At 36.0% G+C, this 19,481-nt stretch overlaps 3 protein-coding genes across 3 annotated transcripts in view; 1 reads left to right on the top strand and 2 right to left on the bottom strand.

The window, feature by feature from the left end:
* LOC113502044 (histone deacetylase 9-like) overlaps positions 1–15,271 on the bottom strand; it is a gene marked incomplete at its 3' end in the record, with an annotated part of 66,318 nt that extends 51,047 nt beyond the window's left edge. Inside the window, 2 exon segments of the mRNA XM_026883420.1 lie at positions 13,835–13,882; positions 15,005–15,271. Coding sequence (XP_026739221.1) covers positions 13,835–13,871 — 37 coding nt within the window.
* Positions 15,272–15,763: 492 nt separating this feature from the next.
* On the top strand, positions 15,764–16,658 carry LOC113502047. The gene has a single exon (XM_026883422.1). The coding sequence runs from the start codon at positions 15,881–15,883 to the stop codon at positions 16,271–16,273; it is 393 nt and encodes a 130-aa protein (XP_026739223.1). The 5' UTR covers positions 15,764–15,880; the 3' UTR covers positions 16,274–16,658.
* A 560-nt stretch (positions 16,659–17,218) lies between these two features.
* Positions 17,219–19,336, bottom strand: LOC113502046 (transmembrane protein 222). Its single transcript, XM_026883421.1, has 4 exons — positions 19,075–19,336; positions 18,427–18,637; positions 18,181–18,311; positions 17,219–17,991 (listed from the first exon to the last, which is right to left on the bottom strand). The coding sequence occupies exons 1-4, from the start codon at positions 19,221–19,223 to the stop codon at positions 17,913–17,915; spliced, it is 570 nt and encodes a 189-aa protein (XP_026739222.1). The 5' UTR covers positions 19,224–19,336; the 3' UTR covers positions 17,219–17,912.
* Between the last annotated feature and the right edge of the window lie 145 nt (positions 19,337–19,481).

Genomic DNA, 19,481 nt, shown 5'->3' with positions numbered 1-19,481 from the left:
AATACGCTAGAAAAAAATCTTTACGTGTTATATTCGTATCAATGACATGAAAAAACCTACATTTGCGAGTACATATTAGTGTCGTGACCTACATATTATCATTAGTATATTTTATCACGTTATTATTATGAAACGTACTCTATATCCACAGATGAAGTACTAATTCAATGACGAAATCTTTCCAGGAACAATGGAGGAGCAATAAGTGTAGCAGTTAGCACGCCACCGCTGTCACGCACCGCACGCGTCTCGCGTCACGACGCGGCGTCACGTCACCCGGTGAGCGGTGACCTATGAACACTGGGAATTGCTGGTGACCCTCGGTAAACAAAATACAGACGACTGGCTGTCTTTCGCATCGCGACAAATTATATTGCTAATAAAAATTCCAAACTTTATTGAAGGGAACTCTTGGTGATACCGCAAATTGATTTAAAAAGATAAAGAAGAGATAAAGAAGATACGCTTCCTTTCTATTCAAAACTACACCTTATAACATTAAGATTTCCATTATAACCCGGTAAACTTTCACACTTAAAATAGTTTCAAAAGATTTTCCTTTAAGTAGCGGATATTTTTTGAAGCAAAGATTTGCCTTTCTCCTAGAGTTTTCACTTAGATGACGAAGCGTTTTATGGTTTATTTTAATTTCCTTTAACGTGACTGAGTGCTCGATATTTAGTCTTGTAGGGAACTAGTTGTACTAATCACATCACATTCACAATTAAGTCACAGTTATGTTTTGATTCTTACTATGTATTTGATCGGAACATACGGTAAGTTCGTAGATGTTCATTTCTGGCAAATTGAAAGAAATTATGACTGGGAAAATCCTTGGAATTGTTTGCATTTGCGAATGCTACAGAACTATTTAGAGTAAGAGATCTGAGAGAGACATAGACATGCAGATATACGGCACTGACTTGAGTGTCCACTAGCCTGAGAGACTATTACGCCAGGCATCCCATTTTCGATTGGTGCTATTGGCTAGAAGAAGAGGATCAATCAGACGACACGATTAATCATTCATTATTAATGCAAATTATCCAAAGAACCTAATTCAGTCCATTTTTTTCAAAATTATACTCATTTCGTTGTACATTGCTAACCCAAAACTGTAATAATGTCGAAATGATTGCATATTTGGTAGTGACATGAATAGCACCACAGAACGTAAATCAGTAATACTTCACTATTAGTATTACGAGTATACTACTCGTAAATAGCTACGCGGTAACAGGTATTTTATATTCCCGATTTCTCTGGGACAATATTTAAAGCGACATCTAGAGTTGGACAGCCTAAAATGCGTTCACAATAATATAATAAAGCGTCATTTACAAACACGGGGATCCCAAACTGTTTCACTGCTAAAGTAACTACAACAGCTTTTTGATTCGTCTACGGGGAACAATTAAAAGCACGTAAACATCACTCCCACAGCCGAGAGCCACAGTGATTCGTCTGTTGAATCTTATCACTGTTCCGTCGGCACGCTCGAGCTGTTATCAACTCACCGAAGTCATTGCTGTGACATTTCGACCAGGCACTCTCGTATGTGGAAATGAAAAATATTCAGACAGAGAATCACAATTACATTTCAAAATATTACCTTTTGCGATCGCCGTAGGATTGTCCGACATTTTTAATGTTGTCCTTAGTAAACACTCAAGAGTAACAAGTACTACACAGTTAATTCAACACGTGAGTTCACTTTTCTTACATATTAACGATATACAACGGCTATTCCCGATACGACACAAAGTAGAGAGTTTATACAAGTAAATATTTACATTAGATACAATTTCATAGTTCGTGACCATAAGGCACCACTGCGAGTTATGATGCAGTTACTGCTTCTCAGCATGCCATCATGTAGTAAAGACTAGATCGATTCACTCGAGACATACATAGATGGTAAGAGTTATGATGTTCGAGGTACATCCCAGGTGAGCGAGGGAGGCGCACACGTGAGGTCGCCGCGAGCAGCCGACTCCGACTGGGGTCCGGCGCGGCCGGCGCGGGCCGGGACGGCGCCCGCCGCGCCCGGGGCGGGAGGCGCGCGCCCAGGAAGCACAGCCTCCGACCAATAATAATTATGTAAGTAAGGGTTGTTGCTATTTTTAGAGTGAAGGCGCATACGTAACCAGTTTATATCGCAAAGTGTATTATGCTATCGGCCCAGTATAAATAACTGGTGTGTACTGCAGTAGGCGTTATGTTCGCAACGTTTCTATTTGTGGAACTCTTAATGCTGTTTCTCTAGTTTCGCAAGTAGCAAGTTTAATGTGCCCGTTTTGTGCGTAGTTATGGCAGCTTGTTTGAACTAGATCGCACTTTATGTCGCCACTTTGGTTTTCTTGTATCCATTCAAGTAATTAAGCTTCGGAAAGCTTTTAGCGAAAATATTGACGAAACGTATTTGTTTTCAGGTTGAATAATGGTTTTTGTGACGAAGATGGATGCTCGACAATATCGCGGATGACTGGTTATAAAATATCGGCTGTTGTTAAGGATAATGTTACAAAAGTGATGTTGTTAGGTTCTATTTGGAAGGGGATTTAGAGTTTTAAAGTGCGAAACAGCCATACTGTATTCGCTAACATATAGGTGTGTGCAAATATCGAGCCCCCCCATGGCGGGCGGCTCGCCCCCCCCCCCCACGTCTCTCGGGCCGCTCCGCGTGCGCTGCATCCCCCTGCAGCCGCATCAGCGCGGCGCACAGCTCGCGTGCCCCACCCCTTACGTAACACTGACACACATCCGGGACCACTATGTTATTTATGTTGTTTACATCCACCAAATCTTCTCGCTAACAACCACCGACGTTTATCGGCCAAGTTTAAGAAATTTATAGCGCGAACTTGAAGGAAAACGTTGGAACACTCCTTGTATAGAAATTAATAATGTGGCTTTTAGAAAGATGGTATTAACATAATCATCATATCGAAACAGATGCACACCTTATGCCTTTAAAGGTTCTGCTTATAATAAACATTATTGGAATTATTCAATGTAGCCAAAAAATGTATCTGCCTAAAAATTATGCTCATATAACTGTGACTGCACGGGTAGCCGAGTGGTTAAGAAGAAGTGGTGGGAGATTTTTTTTTTCTAAGATAAAACTAATGAATTTCGCCACATAATCAATACGAAGACAAATCTCCCCTAACGAACATTATATTCTTGATCGTCAAGATGAGCTAAAGTTTATAACGTAATCAGTAAACGGGTTGTCGGTGTCCGTCCAGTTGCTACAGTCCCTGTGCCGCTTATCCTCCTCCCGGCAGGAGGCGTCCCGGAGTGAGAGGGGTGGGGGGGGGCACCACCCGGCAACATCCAGATTGAAAATGGGTACTATAAAATGTACGAATACCGTTCTAAGAATTTATTGGATTTCAATATGAAATTGCATAAGATGCTTGAAATTAACTTTTATATTCCGCGCTCTCTGAAGATTTTTATATTGCTTTACGTAGAATCGGTAGTATATATAAATTTGTTTACTTTTCCTTGAGTACATTAGCACTAGTTTGACAAGTTTATCCTAACTAGTCAAATGCAAAGATAACACAAACGCTTTTTAGGTTTATTTGTGTACGTGAGACATGACACGGAGACGGCTTAAAAAACAGTTCTTCACTTAGTTGTAAAGATTTTAGATTTTTTTTTCAGATTATGATCTTACATATACAACAAAGTTCAACCGATTTTTAACAGAGCGAGGTTAAAGCGAGAAATTATCTGGATATTAATGTTATACATTAAAGGCGAGCCTGATTAGCTCGGATTCCTCCCAACAGCTGTCGCGGCGCGAGGTAAACATTTCTTACAATAGCCGATGTAATCGTATGTAGAATAACTGCATGTCGCATTGCCAATCCGGAATGAGTTATGGCGTCCGGTTTGAATAAACACACATACGATAAAACGTGTGTCTCACGAATTATTATGTTAAACGCGGCCAAATAACCGCTAAATGGGTTTCAGGAAACTGCGAATAAATGCGCCTCTGAGATCACATGGGAGTGAGTTAAACACTTGGAAGTCTGCTTTCTGGAAGACTATGCTTAGCCAGTGACTTGTATTGTTTTCAATGTAAGTTACAGTATTCCCACATGATACTAGTTCTTTCTTTGATAGATCTATTAGCATAACAAGTTTTAAGTATATTCAATTTATGTTCAAACACAGGAATGTCATCAACTATATCGATAAACAATGAAAGCTTTCATGGCCGTAAGATGGAGTCTTTAGATCAGTATCCCTTATTCATGCAAAATTCTTAAAACAATCCTTGGAAACCAATCAATCACCGTATCTAAATTGGTTCGTACAAGTCAACACAACGTGGCAAAATTACAAAAGCTCCAACTGCGAATAAATAGATCTCCGAACCTATATTTAGTTCCACAAAAGGGGGTGAGCACATTTGGAGCACAATCGCAGTGGCAATCAGTTACGTGCGCCACGCTAACTTTCATTCGTTCGCTATATTTGTGGTAATCAGTGTCCTGTAATTTCATTGTTCACTGCTATTACCGCACACGAGGCTTATTTTGTACAGCCTTTCTGTTTGGTAACGAATCTAGTTATTTAAAGTCCGGTTTTCAGGCTTCAGTGGTTTTAAATGAATATTGTGTGCGACACAGGCGTCCCACGCACACTTTGCAACTAATTTGGGGAAATATTGTAGTTCGGGGAAGCGTTGAGCAATTCGTCGTTACGACACTATTTGTTTTATTTTTAATTAACTAGTCGTTTCGTTATGGTTCTGGAAGCCTACGTAACGGAAATAAAACAAGCACACTTTTGGAAAATACTTTTTGATAAACTATTTTACTAATAAATACAACCTATTATTGCGACCACATAAACATATCGTGCCGCGTACTTTTCTGTCCGTGTGTACTTAACCAATAACATTTAATTTAATTCTAAATTCCTCCAACACAAGCTTAAATCAGTCAAATGATTTAGTTATTATGTATTCACATCAATCAACTGCGCAGTCCCTGTGACGATATGTCATGTCTACTCGTATATATTTGAGGGACGCAACTCAAACCGGTTGCGTTCGTTGTTCAGCGTTCATTATATTTTAGGCGCAGTTTATCAGCTTCACGAGTATCACTGGACATCATACGGTGTTTCGGTAGTAACAATAACTGAGATTTTGTTTAATGAAGGAGTTTCCATCATAACACTCCAAAATGGACATGCGTTGCGAGTTACGGAATGACAAATCTTCACATGTTTCTGTTCGAGAAGAAGATTTCCTTATCAACATTTGGTATAGCGAGTTTATCCTAATTGTGTTTCCGTAACCTGCCTTGATTATTTTGAGGTATAAAAACAAAATTTTGCTTCGAATAGCATTGAATTTTTCATTTTCATATTACAATAAAATCTGATAAAATAAAACTCAAGTCGCACGTCTTTAGTTTACATGGAAGAGAAAATGTTGTCACACCAATTAGTAATGTTTCAATATAAGAATTTGTGTGACGTGCATCTTATGTAGTTGTTAGCAACGAAATTAATCAACGCGAGTATTACGCGTCCAAATCTCTTGACGCAACGATCACGACGCGTGAGAGTCGTACGACAAATTACTTGTACGGCTACTACAGAATTACGCATAGAAGAATAGAAATGCCACAGGTTACGAAAACCATCGGTTTAAAGCCTTATTGATGAAATTTGATAAATGATAGGTTAATAAGATAGTATTGGAAATGGAGAAATTGAATCAAATATTACACAAAAGTCTTCGTGGTGTAATTTTTACGTAAAAATAATCTCTAGTAGTAATGTTGTTACATTTATTTGACATCATACAATTCCAAGTAATAAATAAAAGATTAAGGTTTTTATTTAATAGTTAACTACATATAAAGGGATAATAAAATAACGAAGAAAAGCGATGTTCAACAAAATTATGATTTCAGGAAAGCGACATTCCGCGAACTGAATATTCTCAGAAAACACGAGTAAACGAAAATAAGGTTTTATGTCAAAATGATTTTCAGAAATAACTGCGCAGTCGCTGTGAACAGCAGACAGATCACATTTTAAACAAGCACAACGGTGTACTTACTCGTAGCTTGCTGGTAATAATTAAACTAGACTTTATTAAGTCATTGGCCTGATCCTATTAGACTCACATAATATACAGTAAAAACAAAACATAATTTAAAATCATTCTACTATCTATCAAACGCTGGCGACAATTTTCCATAGACCAACGTATTAAGTCTATTGTAATAAGGGACGACACTATTGTTCCCAACTGCCAAAGCGAGACGGAGACCTGTACTGTGTAGCTGCATCTCCCTTCTACAACAGCTACGGTCCATCTCCACAGGGCACAAATGAAGTACTACATCTACAGATCTAGTACGTTCGTATATTTTGTCTAATAATATTTATAGGTCAATCGCAACGATTCCGCAGGAATTGGCGCCTATAAATATGTGATACAACACTCAATTCTAAGGCACGATACTCGTCTGGATCTTCTTATTTATTACCCGACACCCTTTCCGATAGCTTGGACACGCTTATGAAGTTTTTCAAGTTTAAACATTTTTATTATAAAACGACCTTTAAGTGAATCTACATTTGTGTTTAGAAACCTCACCATGTTTAGGTCCCATGATGCCCATCCCATGAGTTCGCAACCGGAATTGAAGAAGTTCGAAAAGAAAATTCATATATTTTTCAAATGCCTTATACCTATGTACGATTGAAGAGGTTTAAAAGCTCTCTACGCAAGTAAAGCTTTCACATTTATTCAGTTTGTGTACTTCAAGCATTATGTCACACGTTGCATTGACTCCACACCGAGTATATTTTGTTCCATTTCGTAACATTTAAATAATAGCTCGCATTACCCCAGGACACGACGTTATAACAGCCATCCATCATCTACTAAAACACTCAGCCTTCCAGGGAACGTATTAGCAAAATACACCTTCAAAGTTCCGAGAAAAACGCGGGGTCCCACCCTACGCACCCGGCTCCCCGCCCCCGCCCCCGCGTCCCCTCGGGCCCCGCTAGCCCCCCTCGGCCGGAGCCACGCTGCGTAGGCGTGTGTTGACAAACGTTGCTGTGTCTATTTTTAGCCCAAGCTCCAGCCACGCCCATCGCAACACACCCCCCCTGTGCCCGCGCCCCCCGCCCCGCCCCTGCCCAAATGTGCCCTTGACCTTGGTAACCAAACAACCGCAGTCACAACAAGGGATGGATCATCATTTGTTCTTTTAAAACAGATTTGTTTTGAAGAGTTTATGGGGAATGGCTTTCTAAGGGCGATACAAAGACTTAGCGACCGCTATAAGTACTTACGATAAAATAATTTGAACATAAAACGATCAATTATAAGGTTTGTATTTCAAAAAACTTCGTTAATAGAGCTCTATTGTATTTAAATAAAAATTGAATAATTATGTTTTTGGGTGAGTTAAGACGGAGAACTCAGCCTGCAGGCTGGCAGGCGGCCAGGGTGCTGCTAACAAGAGCATAGTACCTTTAGTTCCCTTTACGAGTCCATAGATGACGCCACTGGAACCTTCCAGAGCAATACAAAGTAAAATATACCTAACCTACCAGATCGCACATAAATCCCAAATATATAGTATAGTATAGTATATAATAAGTCTTTAAGTCTTTTCGACGTACACGTCCAGTACCTGGACAGCTTTCAGCGTTTCAGTTAGAAACTTTTTTCTAAGATACGTAAATATCCTATCCTCTCAAATGTATCACAATTACACAAACAACAAACTTAATTGGAAGTGTGTTCTTAAATCTATACTTCTATACTAATATATAAAGTTGAAGAGTTTGTTTGTTTGATTGTTTGTTTGAACGCGCTAATCTCAGAAACTACTGGTCCAAATTGAAAAATTCTTTTTGTGTTGAATAGACCATTCATCGAGGAAGGCTTTAGGCTATAAATCATCACGCTGCGACTAATAGGAGCAAAGATACAATGGAAAATGTGAAAAAAAACAGGGCAGGTATAAATCATAACTTAAATCTTCTACCCACGGGGACGAAGTCGCAGGCAACAGCTAGTAAATAATAATACTCAAGAAATTAATTTAAATTTCCATACTTAAAATGCGTAGGCAGCGATTGTATTCAAACGTACTCGCCTACGCAGACGTACTATTGCAAGCGTAGCAAGAGATTTCCATGTAGCAGTGTGCCAGACACTAGCACAGCAACGAGACGGTCTTACATGTACTACGAACCACTTCAATACCCACTCAAACAATACGTTAACGTAATTTCTAACGTTTACTATGTTTTCACGAAATTAACGAGGAAACTCAAGAGTACTTAGTACTTATCGTACGTTAAATTATTATAGTAAACGTGTGTACGTTTAAGAGATTTTATTTTTCGTTATCACATTAAGAAAATATTTCTTTATGGTGCAAAATGTTAGTAGATATCATTTTGACAACATCTTTATTATTATTTTCAAATAATCTAGCTGCATGGAATTTTATTGTATACGTATTAAGTTTACTCAGCAAAACACAGAAGCACAAGATTTACATACCTACAATCGTATAATGTATAGGGTAAGCGACATAAACCTAACAGTCAGGCGCTACGAGTGCTACGAGAATCTTCACTCTACGATAACTGGGAGACTACTATCTAAACTGATCGTCGTAGCACATTAAGTACCAATTGACTTGAAAGTCCTAATTTGATAATTCAAATTATACAATAATGTTTTTCTCGAATAGATTTACAATAATTCGACAGTGATTATCGAAACACTTTCGTAGCGTTTTTGTGGATCGTTACGAGAAACTTCGTAGTCCGATTTACATAATAGCACGCCGCCGAGCGGAAAATCCCGATGGTATTATGCGCCCTTCGACGCGTGACATCTATTTGTGTTAATGTTTATGTTCCGAAGTATCAATTATGGTAGAATATTGGTATTGTCTTACGATAAAATGTATTCTTAAAAGACCTCATAACGATGACTTAATTAATAATGAATTCATTTTTATAAATAGGAAATTATTACAAAACATGCGTCATCATTACACAAGGTAAGCATAATAAACTGCTGGACTTTGTTCTGCTGGTATCGAAAATGCAAGTCAGTACCCGATTTAATAGTATTTGTCAGATTTTATCAATCATACTATAGTAGACTCATAGCTAATTGTTTTGTCTAATTAGCAGCCAGCGATATCGGTTACTCGAGGCACATTATCTTGATTGATTGTTTCAGGGATTTGCTAACGAAACCGGAGATAAAATATCGCGTTTGAAGATTAGAATATTCTCAGCGAAAAATATTTTAACATTTGGATGTGATGATGAAAAGTGACTACGAATTTTTGAAATAAGCTTTAGTCAAATGCTGTAACTTTTCTTATATGGAGAAAGGATTGTGCGCAGCAGTGACAGAGACAGTTACAGGCTAGTCTCAGTATTATTGTAGTGTATTTCTGAATTACGGTAATACTTTAACACATAGGTAGTCATCTGACACTAGCAGTTGGCATAAAAATGAATTTCCTATACATAATGAATGAATCATACAAGTATCATTGACTCTAGTATGACAAAGTATCCTAACATCGTATGATTTCGTACTCATACGATGTTAGGATAGGATCAAGTGTGTCACACTTTATTGTCAAATATCACGAAAGTGCAAAGGTTGCTAATAAAACTATCTCATCTTATGCAAAATCATTGTTTATTATATTATGATCGTTTCATGTACAAGAGCTTTTTTATATCATTATGTTGTCATCAAGCAAAATCTTAAAATATTAACAAGAAGCATATGGAAATCCGATTTTTAGTTATCAATGCAATTCTGCTGACTATTGTCTTTATTTTACATAATCGAACGAATACGACGGAAAAGCAAACAATCATGTGGATAAACAGCGATTACAAAAAATATTTACAAAATTTTCCAATAGTCTATCAAAGTGCTGACGTAGGTGAAATACGCTTAATTTACGATATTATGATATCGTAGGGGGGTATGTATTCACGCAGTATCTGCACACGCCAAAATCTTATCAAAGCTGGCTGGTATCAAGGTACGGCGGACTATAATCGTACTGTTAAGACATTCGAATTATGTCAGCATTTATTATATGTTATTAAGTTTTGTTCCTACATTGTGTCACGCTCTTAAATAAAGATTGTACAATAAATGTGTTCTTATCATAAACTCAATCCTTAATCCATAGATATAAGAGTACATGGTAACCGACTTGGTACAGATTAGCTGTGTCAGACCCGGGCGGAATAGGAATAATGAGCACATAATTAACAAGGTAACAGTATATTTTTGATATTTGTTAAGTCTAACATAAACAAGGCAACGCAATTTTCCAATATAAGATGCCTTTAGTCTTGAATGATGGACCAATGTACAAGCGGGTACAAGGAAAATATGAGATTGAATAGCAGTTCTTTGGGTATACAATCATAGTTTTGGCAACTACGGATAAGTTGTGTAGGAAAGGCTTAACGTTTTGTTGTTTATTAAGTGATTGTTCGTTATATATTTTGCCGGACTGTAAGCTGACTGAGCTTAATAGAGCTTTCATGATTCATCATAATTTCTCCTGTACATGAAAAAACAAAAAGTAGGCATTTTGTGTTGTTAAACAAACACTTATACTATATGTAATAGGCTTTCATCTATAATACCATAGGACTTAGATGCCTAACCTTTTTGACGACCTTATAACGTACAAAACATACGAGAGGTTAATCTGTGAGTAACACAATATAAATTGAGTCTCATAATAAATGACTTCGAGAGTCGACATGAAGAGGACTTTCATAAGCGGTCTCCTCGGATGGAAACCTCGGGAGCCGCGCCCTAGCAACCGGCAACCGAGTTCACCCGCCAGCCGGCAACCGACAACCAGGCTACTATAATAATATCTTTATTAAATAATGATGTATTTCTTTCCAAGAACGTAAATAAATAATGTTGAAGATGAGTGCTCCTTACGAGTTGTACGCTGTTGTTGTCTACGTATTAGCGTGAGAATTAGATGAAATACTAGTACTTATTGTATACTGTTAAACAGATTTACTAGCGCAGGTTGGCATTTAAAATTGTTACACTGATTGGAACAATGATGAAGTGTAATCGAGCAAATGAAAGGTAGGGTAAACATGAGGGTAACCTGCAACGGTGGTGATGGGAGCATACACGTGGAACGCAAGGTCGGGCGTCGAACTTGTGTTCCCGGTTCCCGGGCGCGCTGACGAGCGCATACGGGGCGAGGGTTGCGAGGGGCTGCTTCTATTTATATAAAATCGATAGGCCGCCCGTGGCCTTGGGCGCATCGATCGCGACAGATGGGTGTGTGTGACGAGCCCCCGGCCGGTTGTACTACGCGCCTCGAAAATTTTCCAACACGGAAATATTTGGTAATAAGTGCAGGAATTTAAAAGGCCTAGCTAGAGGGTTGTATGATGATGAAAATAATTTCTAAGCGTTTGAAATTTTTTACCACGCAATTATAAAATTTTTGGCCACGATCAATGACAAATGACAGTTTTTATAGCCAGGTACTCAATACTCACTTACTTTAAAAAAAAGTATTTATCTGCGAAAGGATCAGAAACATGTTTTTCCACCAGTTCTGGGATGAACTCTACATAATGATATTAAATCACTTTTATATGGCAATGATAATAATTATTACTCAATTACGCGCTTGTGAAGAAACGAGGGCGTGTCACTCTAAGGAAATAGGTAAAGCTTTACCGTACATGTTTAATACGTAATTCTTTTGATATGAGTAATATGTTTTTGTTCTCCTACATATATTAAAGAGATATGGATTGGGTCTGGTCATCATTACCAAGGCCTCGTGTGCAAAAATGATTCTAGTATCAACTAGTTACTATCTCCAGTAACGATGACACACCTTATAAAATACCTTTTAATAAGCCTTAAAGATAAACATTATGAATGTTACATAAAAAAAAACATCATGATGTAGCAAAATCAGTACATATTATAAAACGAAGTCGCTCCCGTTCTGTCTGTCCCTTATTTGTTTACTACTTTAAAAGTACGCAACAGATTCTTATGTAGTTTTTAGCAAGGTTTTTATGTAGGTATAACATAGTAGATAGTGAAACAATGCACTGACGGATAACACTCACTGCAATAAAATACGTGCTTTTTGTGAACTTTGCTTGGCACCTAGATAGGTCACCTTAAAAAGGTCTGCGAAAAAGTTCGCGGCAGAATGTCCATACTTTAAGGCTGGCTCACTACAACCATTTTTAGGTTATTTTTTGTTTCTTCAGCGTCGCTCACTTGAATGTTTGCTTTTGATAATATAGTACTCATGGTATTTATAATACGTAGAATACTCGAGCGAAGCAGCGGCCACAAGCCAGTTAATAATATTTGGTAATAATAATAAGCCTTAGACTTTGGTAACCATACTATCCATTGATTAAACATCTTCCATTACCTCACCTTTTATAATTAACTGTGAATCTTCAAAATAATATCGTTTATAACATTTTTTTATCTTAAACTTTTTTGGTTGAAAATAAAATTTAGCAGATATGCTTTCCGGTTCCGATAATTATCGATAGAAAAAATAATATTCTATCAAGTAAACCTCTTTAAACAAACTCATATCGTATTTTCAATACCACTTTTGTATGAAAATAAACAAGAACTTCCAAAGCCTTCGAAGTTTCTTCTCCGCGGTAGAGCACTTGGAAAACGTTGAAGGGCGGATCATATGGAGTGCTGCTTGTAGATATATTTTAAGTTCAAGAAGTGTTACTTGAGAGCCTATTTTGAATAAATTCATCTTGAATTTAAATTTGGCTATAGTCTAAGCAGAAAAATAAATATGTCCTCCCTTAAAAACGCTAATCACTTGATGTCAATTTTGTAGGAAAGGAAGATTTTTGATTATCAAATCGATATTTATTAAATCTGAATTGATGTCCAACCATACACAGATTATATGTATACCGTATAGTTAGAAAGAGCGTCGTACCTACAGCGCGCGGAGGGCGTGGCGCGGTACCGCGGCCGCTTGACAGGCGCGAACCGCCATCTCTCCCTCAAGTTAAATCACTTCGCAAATCGTATCAGACACCAAGAATATTGAAATTTAATGGGAATAAAAGAAAAGCTTGGCGTAAACTTCTTGAGCACATTCTAAATAAAGTTTATTTAGAATATATTAAAGAAGCTAGAGAGATAATTTTGTGGGCCTAAGGCTACGGCTACGCCTTAAAGTATACATATTCGACGGGCCTGTTGGTCTAGTGGTTAGCGACCCTGACTGCTATACCGGAGGTCGTGGGTTCGATTCCCGCCCAGGACAAAGGTTTGTGTGATGAGCATGATCATTTGTTCTGGTGTCTGGGTGTAATTTATCTATAATATGTATGTATTTAGAAATATATAAGTAAGTTTATCAGTTGTCTGGTTACCATAACACAAGCTCTGCTTAGCTTGGGATCAGATAACCGTGTGTGAGTTGTCTCAGGATATATTATATTATATTATATTATTATTATTTTGGCTGCAGAAAAGCGATGCAGTTATCCGCTGTGTAATGCGACAGCGGCATACTCGTAAAATTACTTTAAGATACGACGGTGTGCTCTTGGACACAAAATAATTAAGATGGTTGTTTAGTATGCAATGTATACATACTATGCATGTCCCTGTAACTTCTTCGATACACAAACTTTTCTTATAAAAAATAGTAATTAGTTTCTTGTTTCAGTTTCTAGTTCTGCACATTAACATTTTCACAGCACATACCTGAATTAGATGAAGAGCGGCCAGGATCGTCAGCCATATCTCTGTTTCCTGCAAGAAAATGAAACATTAGAAAATAAGACACTGGCTATTCAATTAATTCTAAGCAGCCAAAAAAAGAATATATATATAATCTAAATATATATAATAATCAATGATGTTCTTTTTAAATTAATTGTATCATTAATTATTTCCTTAAAATCTATGATTTTTTTTATATTTTTTATTACAAAACTTAAACTATATAAAATACTGACTGAAACATATTGAGATTAACAACAAGAAATGAAAGACTATGGGCATCAGTCACCGTCAAATATCAACTATAATAATAAAAACAACAAATCCTTTTATGGATATTTGCGAACACACAAATGCGTTGTTTATACAAAACTAGAAAAAGTGTGCTAAAAAGAGCTAATCTAAGAGCAGGTGGAACAGGGACCATAGACTAAAACACATTAAAATTTGAAAAAACATGCAATTTGGTGGACAAAACAGGAAAAATTATTCCCACTTGCAACTCTGGTTTGTCAATTATAAACACACATCAACTAATTTCTAATTACCACATCCCTTTTAGAACATACATCAACCACTTATATTGGTTAATAATTGCTTGAGAAAATAATTTGGCAAAAACACAATAATAATAATGAAATTATAAAGGTTGGGCAAGATGGGCTAGCTATGCTGTAACTATGACTTTCTGATTACTTTTGTTTAAAACCTGCAATACAAACTTATCAGTAATCATTTCTTTTTAATAGAAAGATGACAGGCACATATTAAAATGAGTACTTTGTCCCCTGGCAAATGATTTCTAAAAGATACCTTTACTTTACTCATTTACTTGGCATACAATATACATAACACTGCATATATACCAAAACAAATTAGTACAAACAGTGTAATTATTTAATTAAAGTACAATCTATACATACTAAGTTGTAAGGTCCTGTTTGTTACTAAATCTACAAGTTCAAAGCAACTTTTAAAGTCAAATATTATTTATAACAGCAGCCTCAAAGAAGTTGTACAATAATATAAATACTGTAGCTCATGTCAACGACACTCAAAACATATTATTAAAAAATGACCTTCGCGCTATTAAAATAACTTAATATGAGGCTTATAGGTGAAAAACAAGCACACATCACAAACTATCAGTACCTTGCTTAAACCAGCTAGGAATCCAAACACTCAGTTTTGTAAATGTCCATCGAACACAGTTTGTTAAAGTTTTACATGATACTTTGTATCACGTTAATATCGGAGTCGACACAAATAACAACATTTTAATGACAAATTCATATCGAACTCTGTATATTCACATAATATTCCTTCAAAACAAGCCAAAATTCTATGTTTTGACCAGATTTTGACGTAATTCTTACGTACGTCGAATGACTGGTCTGTTCCTTTTTTCCATGTGTGACAACAACACAATTTTCCTTACTTAATATTGGCCAATAAGATTCTTATTAGGAAACTTAGCATAATAAAACCAATAGGATGATTCGTTTTAAAGAGAAGAGAACTTATTCAACAAAAACCGGTATTGTACGAGTAGTGATACCGGTGTTGTGCATTATTTGTGATATTACTATAAACTACCGTAACGCTTAATTTACAGCCAAAATGTTCAAAATAGAGCTTCAAAAACACGTGAACACACGTACATTTAATAGACAAACTTTTTGTTTAATATAAAAAACATTGACTGCCTTTTTATCCCAGACCTAGAATTAAGTCTCGGTAATTTTTATATACATGAGTAGAAATATCTAGAGATACTTTTAAATTCGCAATTCGCAAAACCACGTTTATTGAAACACGCCGCAATTCGAATTATTCTCTGACCTACACTGTTGGACGTCAACTTATAATTTTGACATTGACAGTTAGGTAAGTTAATGACAGATGATAGCATCTATAATAAATGCAAACGAAATTGACAGGTTGACTCATACTTAAACAAAAATTTAATCGTAGTTAATACATCAAAATCAAAAGTTTAAGCTGTGACACAGTGCTGACTCCATAATTATGTTCTCATCAATATTTGGCAAACGGAGATCATCGCCGGTGGAGGATGAGACTCCACCTATCCCTGGGCCTAAGCCTGAAGACGATTTCGTTGTTGTCGATCCCAATTCACCACGAAACAGCCTGTACCCCAATGTGAGCGGGGTGGCACTGCCGTACCCGCAGAGGCCAGCACCTCCCGCGCCGGTCCCCAGAGCCGCGGCAGTCGACCAGACCTTTCACTACCTACAAGGAGTTCCGTTCACCATGTCGAAAACTCTACAACTGGCAAATAATAAAGATAGTTTCGCTACAGAAATGGCAGACCTACTCGCATTCCTAACGAACAAAGTAAACGTGAGCAGTTATGATTACGACTTCTCTGTGGAACGGAGTGTTTTGAAGGAGTACTGAATCTGATCTATTAAACTGTAACATAAGTGGGGCCTGTCTGATTACGCTTGAATACGTATAACAATTGAAACTATGTGATATGTATTTGGAAGTAGAAAATAAATTATTGATCAAACCTAATTTGAACTTCATATGAAGAAGAGATGAAGATGTTAAGAAATAAGGAACAGGTGGTTTTGCCCTCAGAGCATGTGCTGGTGTGCCATACATTCTGGTGGAGATAGTGCTATGTAAAGCAAGAGATCCATCATTATTGAATATGTTTTTAATGCAGCTATATCAATGTCAAGATGGGATAAAAAGATAGAAATTGAATATGAATGCTAAATCTTATGCAATAGATCTGTTGTATTTTGCAATTAAAATCTACCATAAACTGTTGTTTAAAAGCCATAAAAAATGCACATTACTAAAGGAATGGTAAAACAACATTAAAAAGCTGTAAAATAGTTGTAATATTTAATTGCATTAATTACATGCGGTAGAAGGTCCTATAATATTAATTAAGGAATATAGTTGGATATATTTAGTGAAGACAATCAATTTGAACTATTTTCATAATCTAATTATAAAACTCATTACAAAAACTACTGTATATAATACTATCTAGAGGAATGTAACCTCGTCTCTTGATTGGTTAGATTGAAACATAGTTGCATCAAGTCTGGAATTAATTAACTATCCTTTTAATGAGTTAGTTTAAAATAATACCTTTATGAGAGTTCACTACAAGTGCATCATCCAACATATAATTTCTTATTTATCTCAGCCTCTATTTGACAAAGTGAAATGATGAAATCGATATTGTGAATTAGGTAATTTAAATTCGAATATATGCAACATTTTCTTATTAAGAGTAATCTAATTTACTTATTCAAATATTATAAACTATATTCTATAAGATGATATGTATGATTGAATATTGATGTAAATAAAATTATAAAATCCAAACATAATATATTTTGTTTTAATCACTCAAATAACTTGTATGGAAAAAGACAGTTGCTGAGCTCTCCCTGTTCCAGAGATCAACAGATTTCTAGCAATGAGTACCTCTCAGACAAAAACACAGTATATTTAAATCTAAAAAAATAAACCATAATTGTGATAGAAATAACTTAAGTAATAAACTATTGTTACACAGATTTGGCAGATAAATAAATTGTAAATAAAAGTTAAAAGTTATTTTTGAATAATGTACCACAGGTGCTTTGTAATAACTATATTAAATATATTTATGCGACACATTTGAATAGTTTCAAAATAACATTAGATCTCATTCAGAAGTTGTGTCTGTTAGTATTTCGCATTTGGCGACGCCGCGAGGACGCCAAGCCGCACATGGTATTGGCAACACCAAGACAGTCTTAACAAAAACATGTTGAAATCAGTATTATCAAATATACCAACCGGAATGGTTGCTTCATTCACACAAAGGTGTGCAACACAAGTAATGCAAATAGGCTATGTCCAATAATGATTTTCATTTAAATAATACAATAGCATATCAACACAATAGTCTCATATCTCTAACATCACCAGACAGTCAGCACCAAACATTTCATCACTCATAGTCTTGAAGAGAGTATCAACAAACAATAGACTTTCTCATCTGATGCCCACGCTCCAACATCTCCATCTAAATGATGGCTGCCAAGCTAATTATGAATATAACTATTATGAAAAAGGGTACCCATGTTTTCAGGAAAGCACCAACACTGAAAATAAAGAATAGAATTATGGCATAAGTAATTTGCTTAATTACAAATAATTGGATAACAAAAGCAGGAAAATCTCTGTTTAGAATTGATTTATTGTTTATTAGTATTGTTCATAAAATCTTCCTTATTACATCATGTCCTTTTGGGGTTTGCTATTTTCTGTATTGTCTTTATTTTTATAATTACCTGACATATCTGGAGTATGGTATCATGTAGAAGGCCAGCTTCACCATATTCCAGTTCTTGCAGCCGCCATAGTTCATAATGTTCAGAGCTGTTGCCACATGTGAGTGACAGTTGTCATAGAATAGAATGTGCTGTGAACAGAAAATACTTTATTATATATATTGTTTTCTAAAATGTGAAAGTTTTAAAATGTTGTTAATGAATAGCATCTAATTAGAAGGTTTTTAAAAAAGAAATTATAATTACCATTCTTTTTTTATATATCTCTGAGGCCTCGGCCACAGCAGCATCCCAGCCTGCTTGTCCGTTTGTAGCTTTGTTAGGAGTCATCTGCCAGTACTTAGTAGGGTTCCCAAATGCCATCAAATCTTCAGACACAAAGTATGGCCCAGCAAAGTCTCTGATTATTCCAGATGATGTACAAATGCCCATGTGACCCAAGAACGGGAAAATCCATCTGAAAAACAATTTTCCTTATTATTTTAGATGGTTAAAATGTTGCTGTGTAAATATGACAATAATAACAAATTGAATATATTTGTGGTCTTATTAATTATTTTATTTCATCAATGTAGCATTCATTTGTTTCAATTAAGTAACAGATAAAGTTGTGGGTGGGTCATATTCATTTAAATTTTGAGTTTAAGAAATAAAATAACGCTCCAAATGCATGATCTTAACTTTTACTTGGTAAAGTTAGCGAAAAGCTTTCCATGTCTAGCAACCTTTTATAATCATAGCATAGTAAAGGGTTCTCAATAGGTATGAAAAATTAAAGACCTTGATCAACAAATAGATTGTCGTCATTATATTTTATATGTAATTTTGAGGAATTCAATAACTGTATGAGTAAATTTCTACTATTACTAAGGTAACATGTTAATAATTACTCACGTTAGTACCGGAATAGGCGTCCAAACAATACAATACGGGTATCGACAGCGATCGTGATCTATAGGATCCATAAGTACAGCTTCTTCAGGGTCTGCTAGGTCAATTATACTATTAGGACTTTGATCACCAGTCATAGTCGTTGCAGTCATTCAATTTAAAAGCTCAACTCGCCCATTACAAACTACGATACATAGCGATAGAACTTTAATTGAGATAATGATGGAAGTCAATAAATAAATACCTACTAATTTGACGTTTATGGTGCTGCGTTTCAGTTCTTTAAAATTTGATGAAGGTTACATTTTAATCCTGAGGTAGAATTAAAATTTTAACTTGCTCAGAAGTTTTTGGTGAAAATTGGTTTTAATCATAATTAATTTGTGATTTATCATAGATTTGCAAACAGT

This window comes from Trichoplusia ni, chromosome 16 (assembly GCF_003590095.1).
Source record: "Trichoplusia ni isolate ovarian cell line Hi5 chromosome 16, tn1, whole genome shotgun sequence".
In the NCBI taxonomy this organism is placed as follows: domain Eukaryota; kingdom Metazoa; phylum Arthropoda; class Insecta; order Lepidoptera; family Noctuidae; genus Trichoplusia; species Trichoplusia ni.
This window is presented reverse-complemented; position numbering and strand designations above follow the sequence as displayed.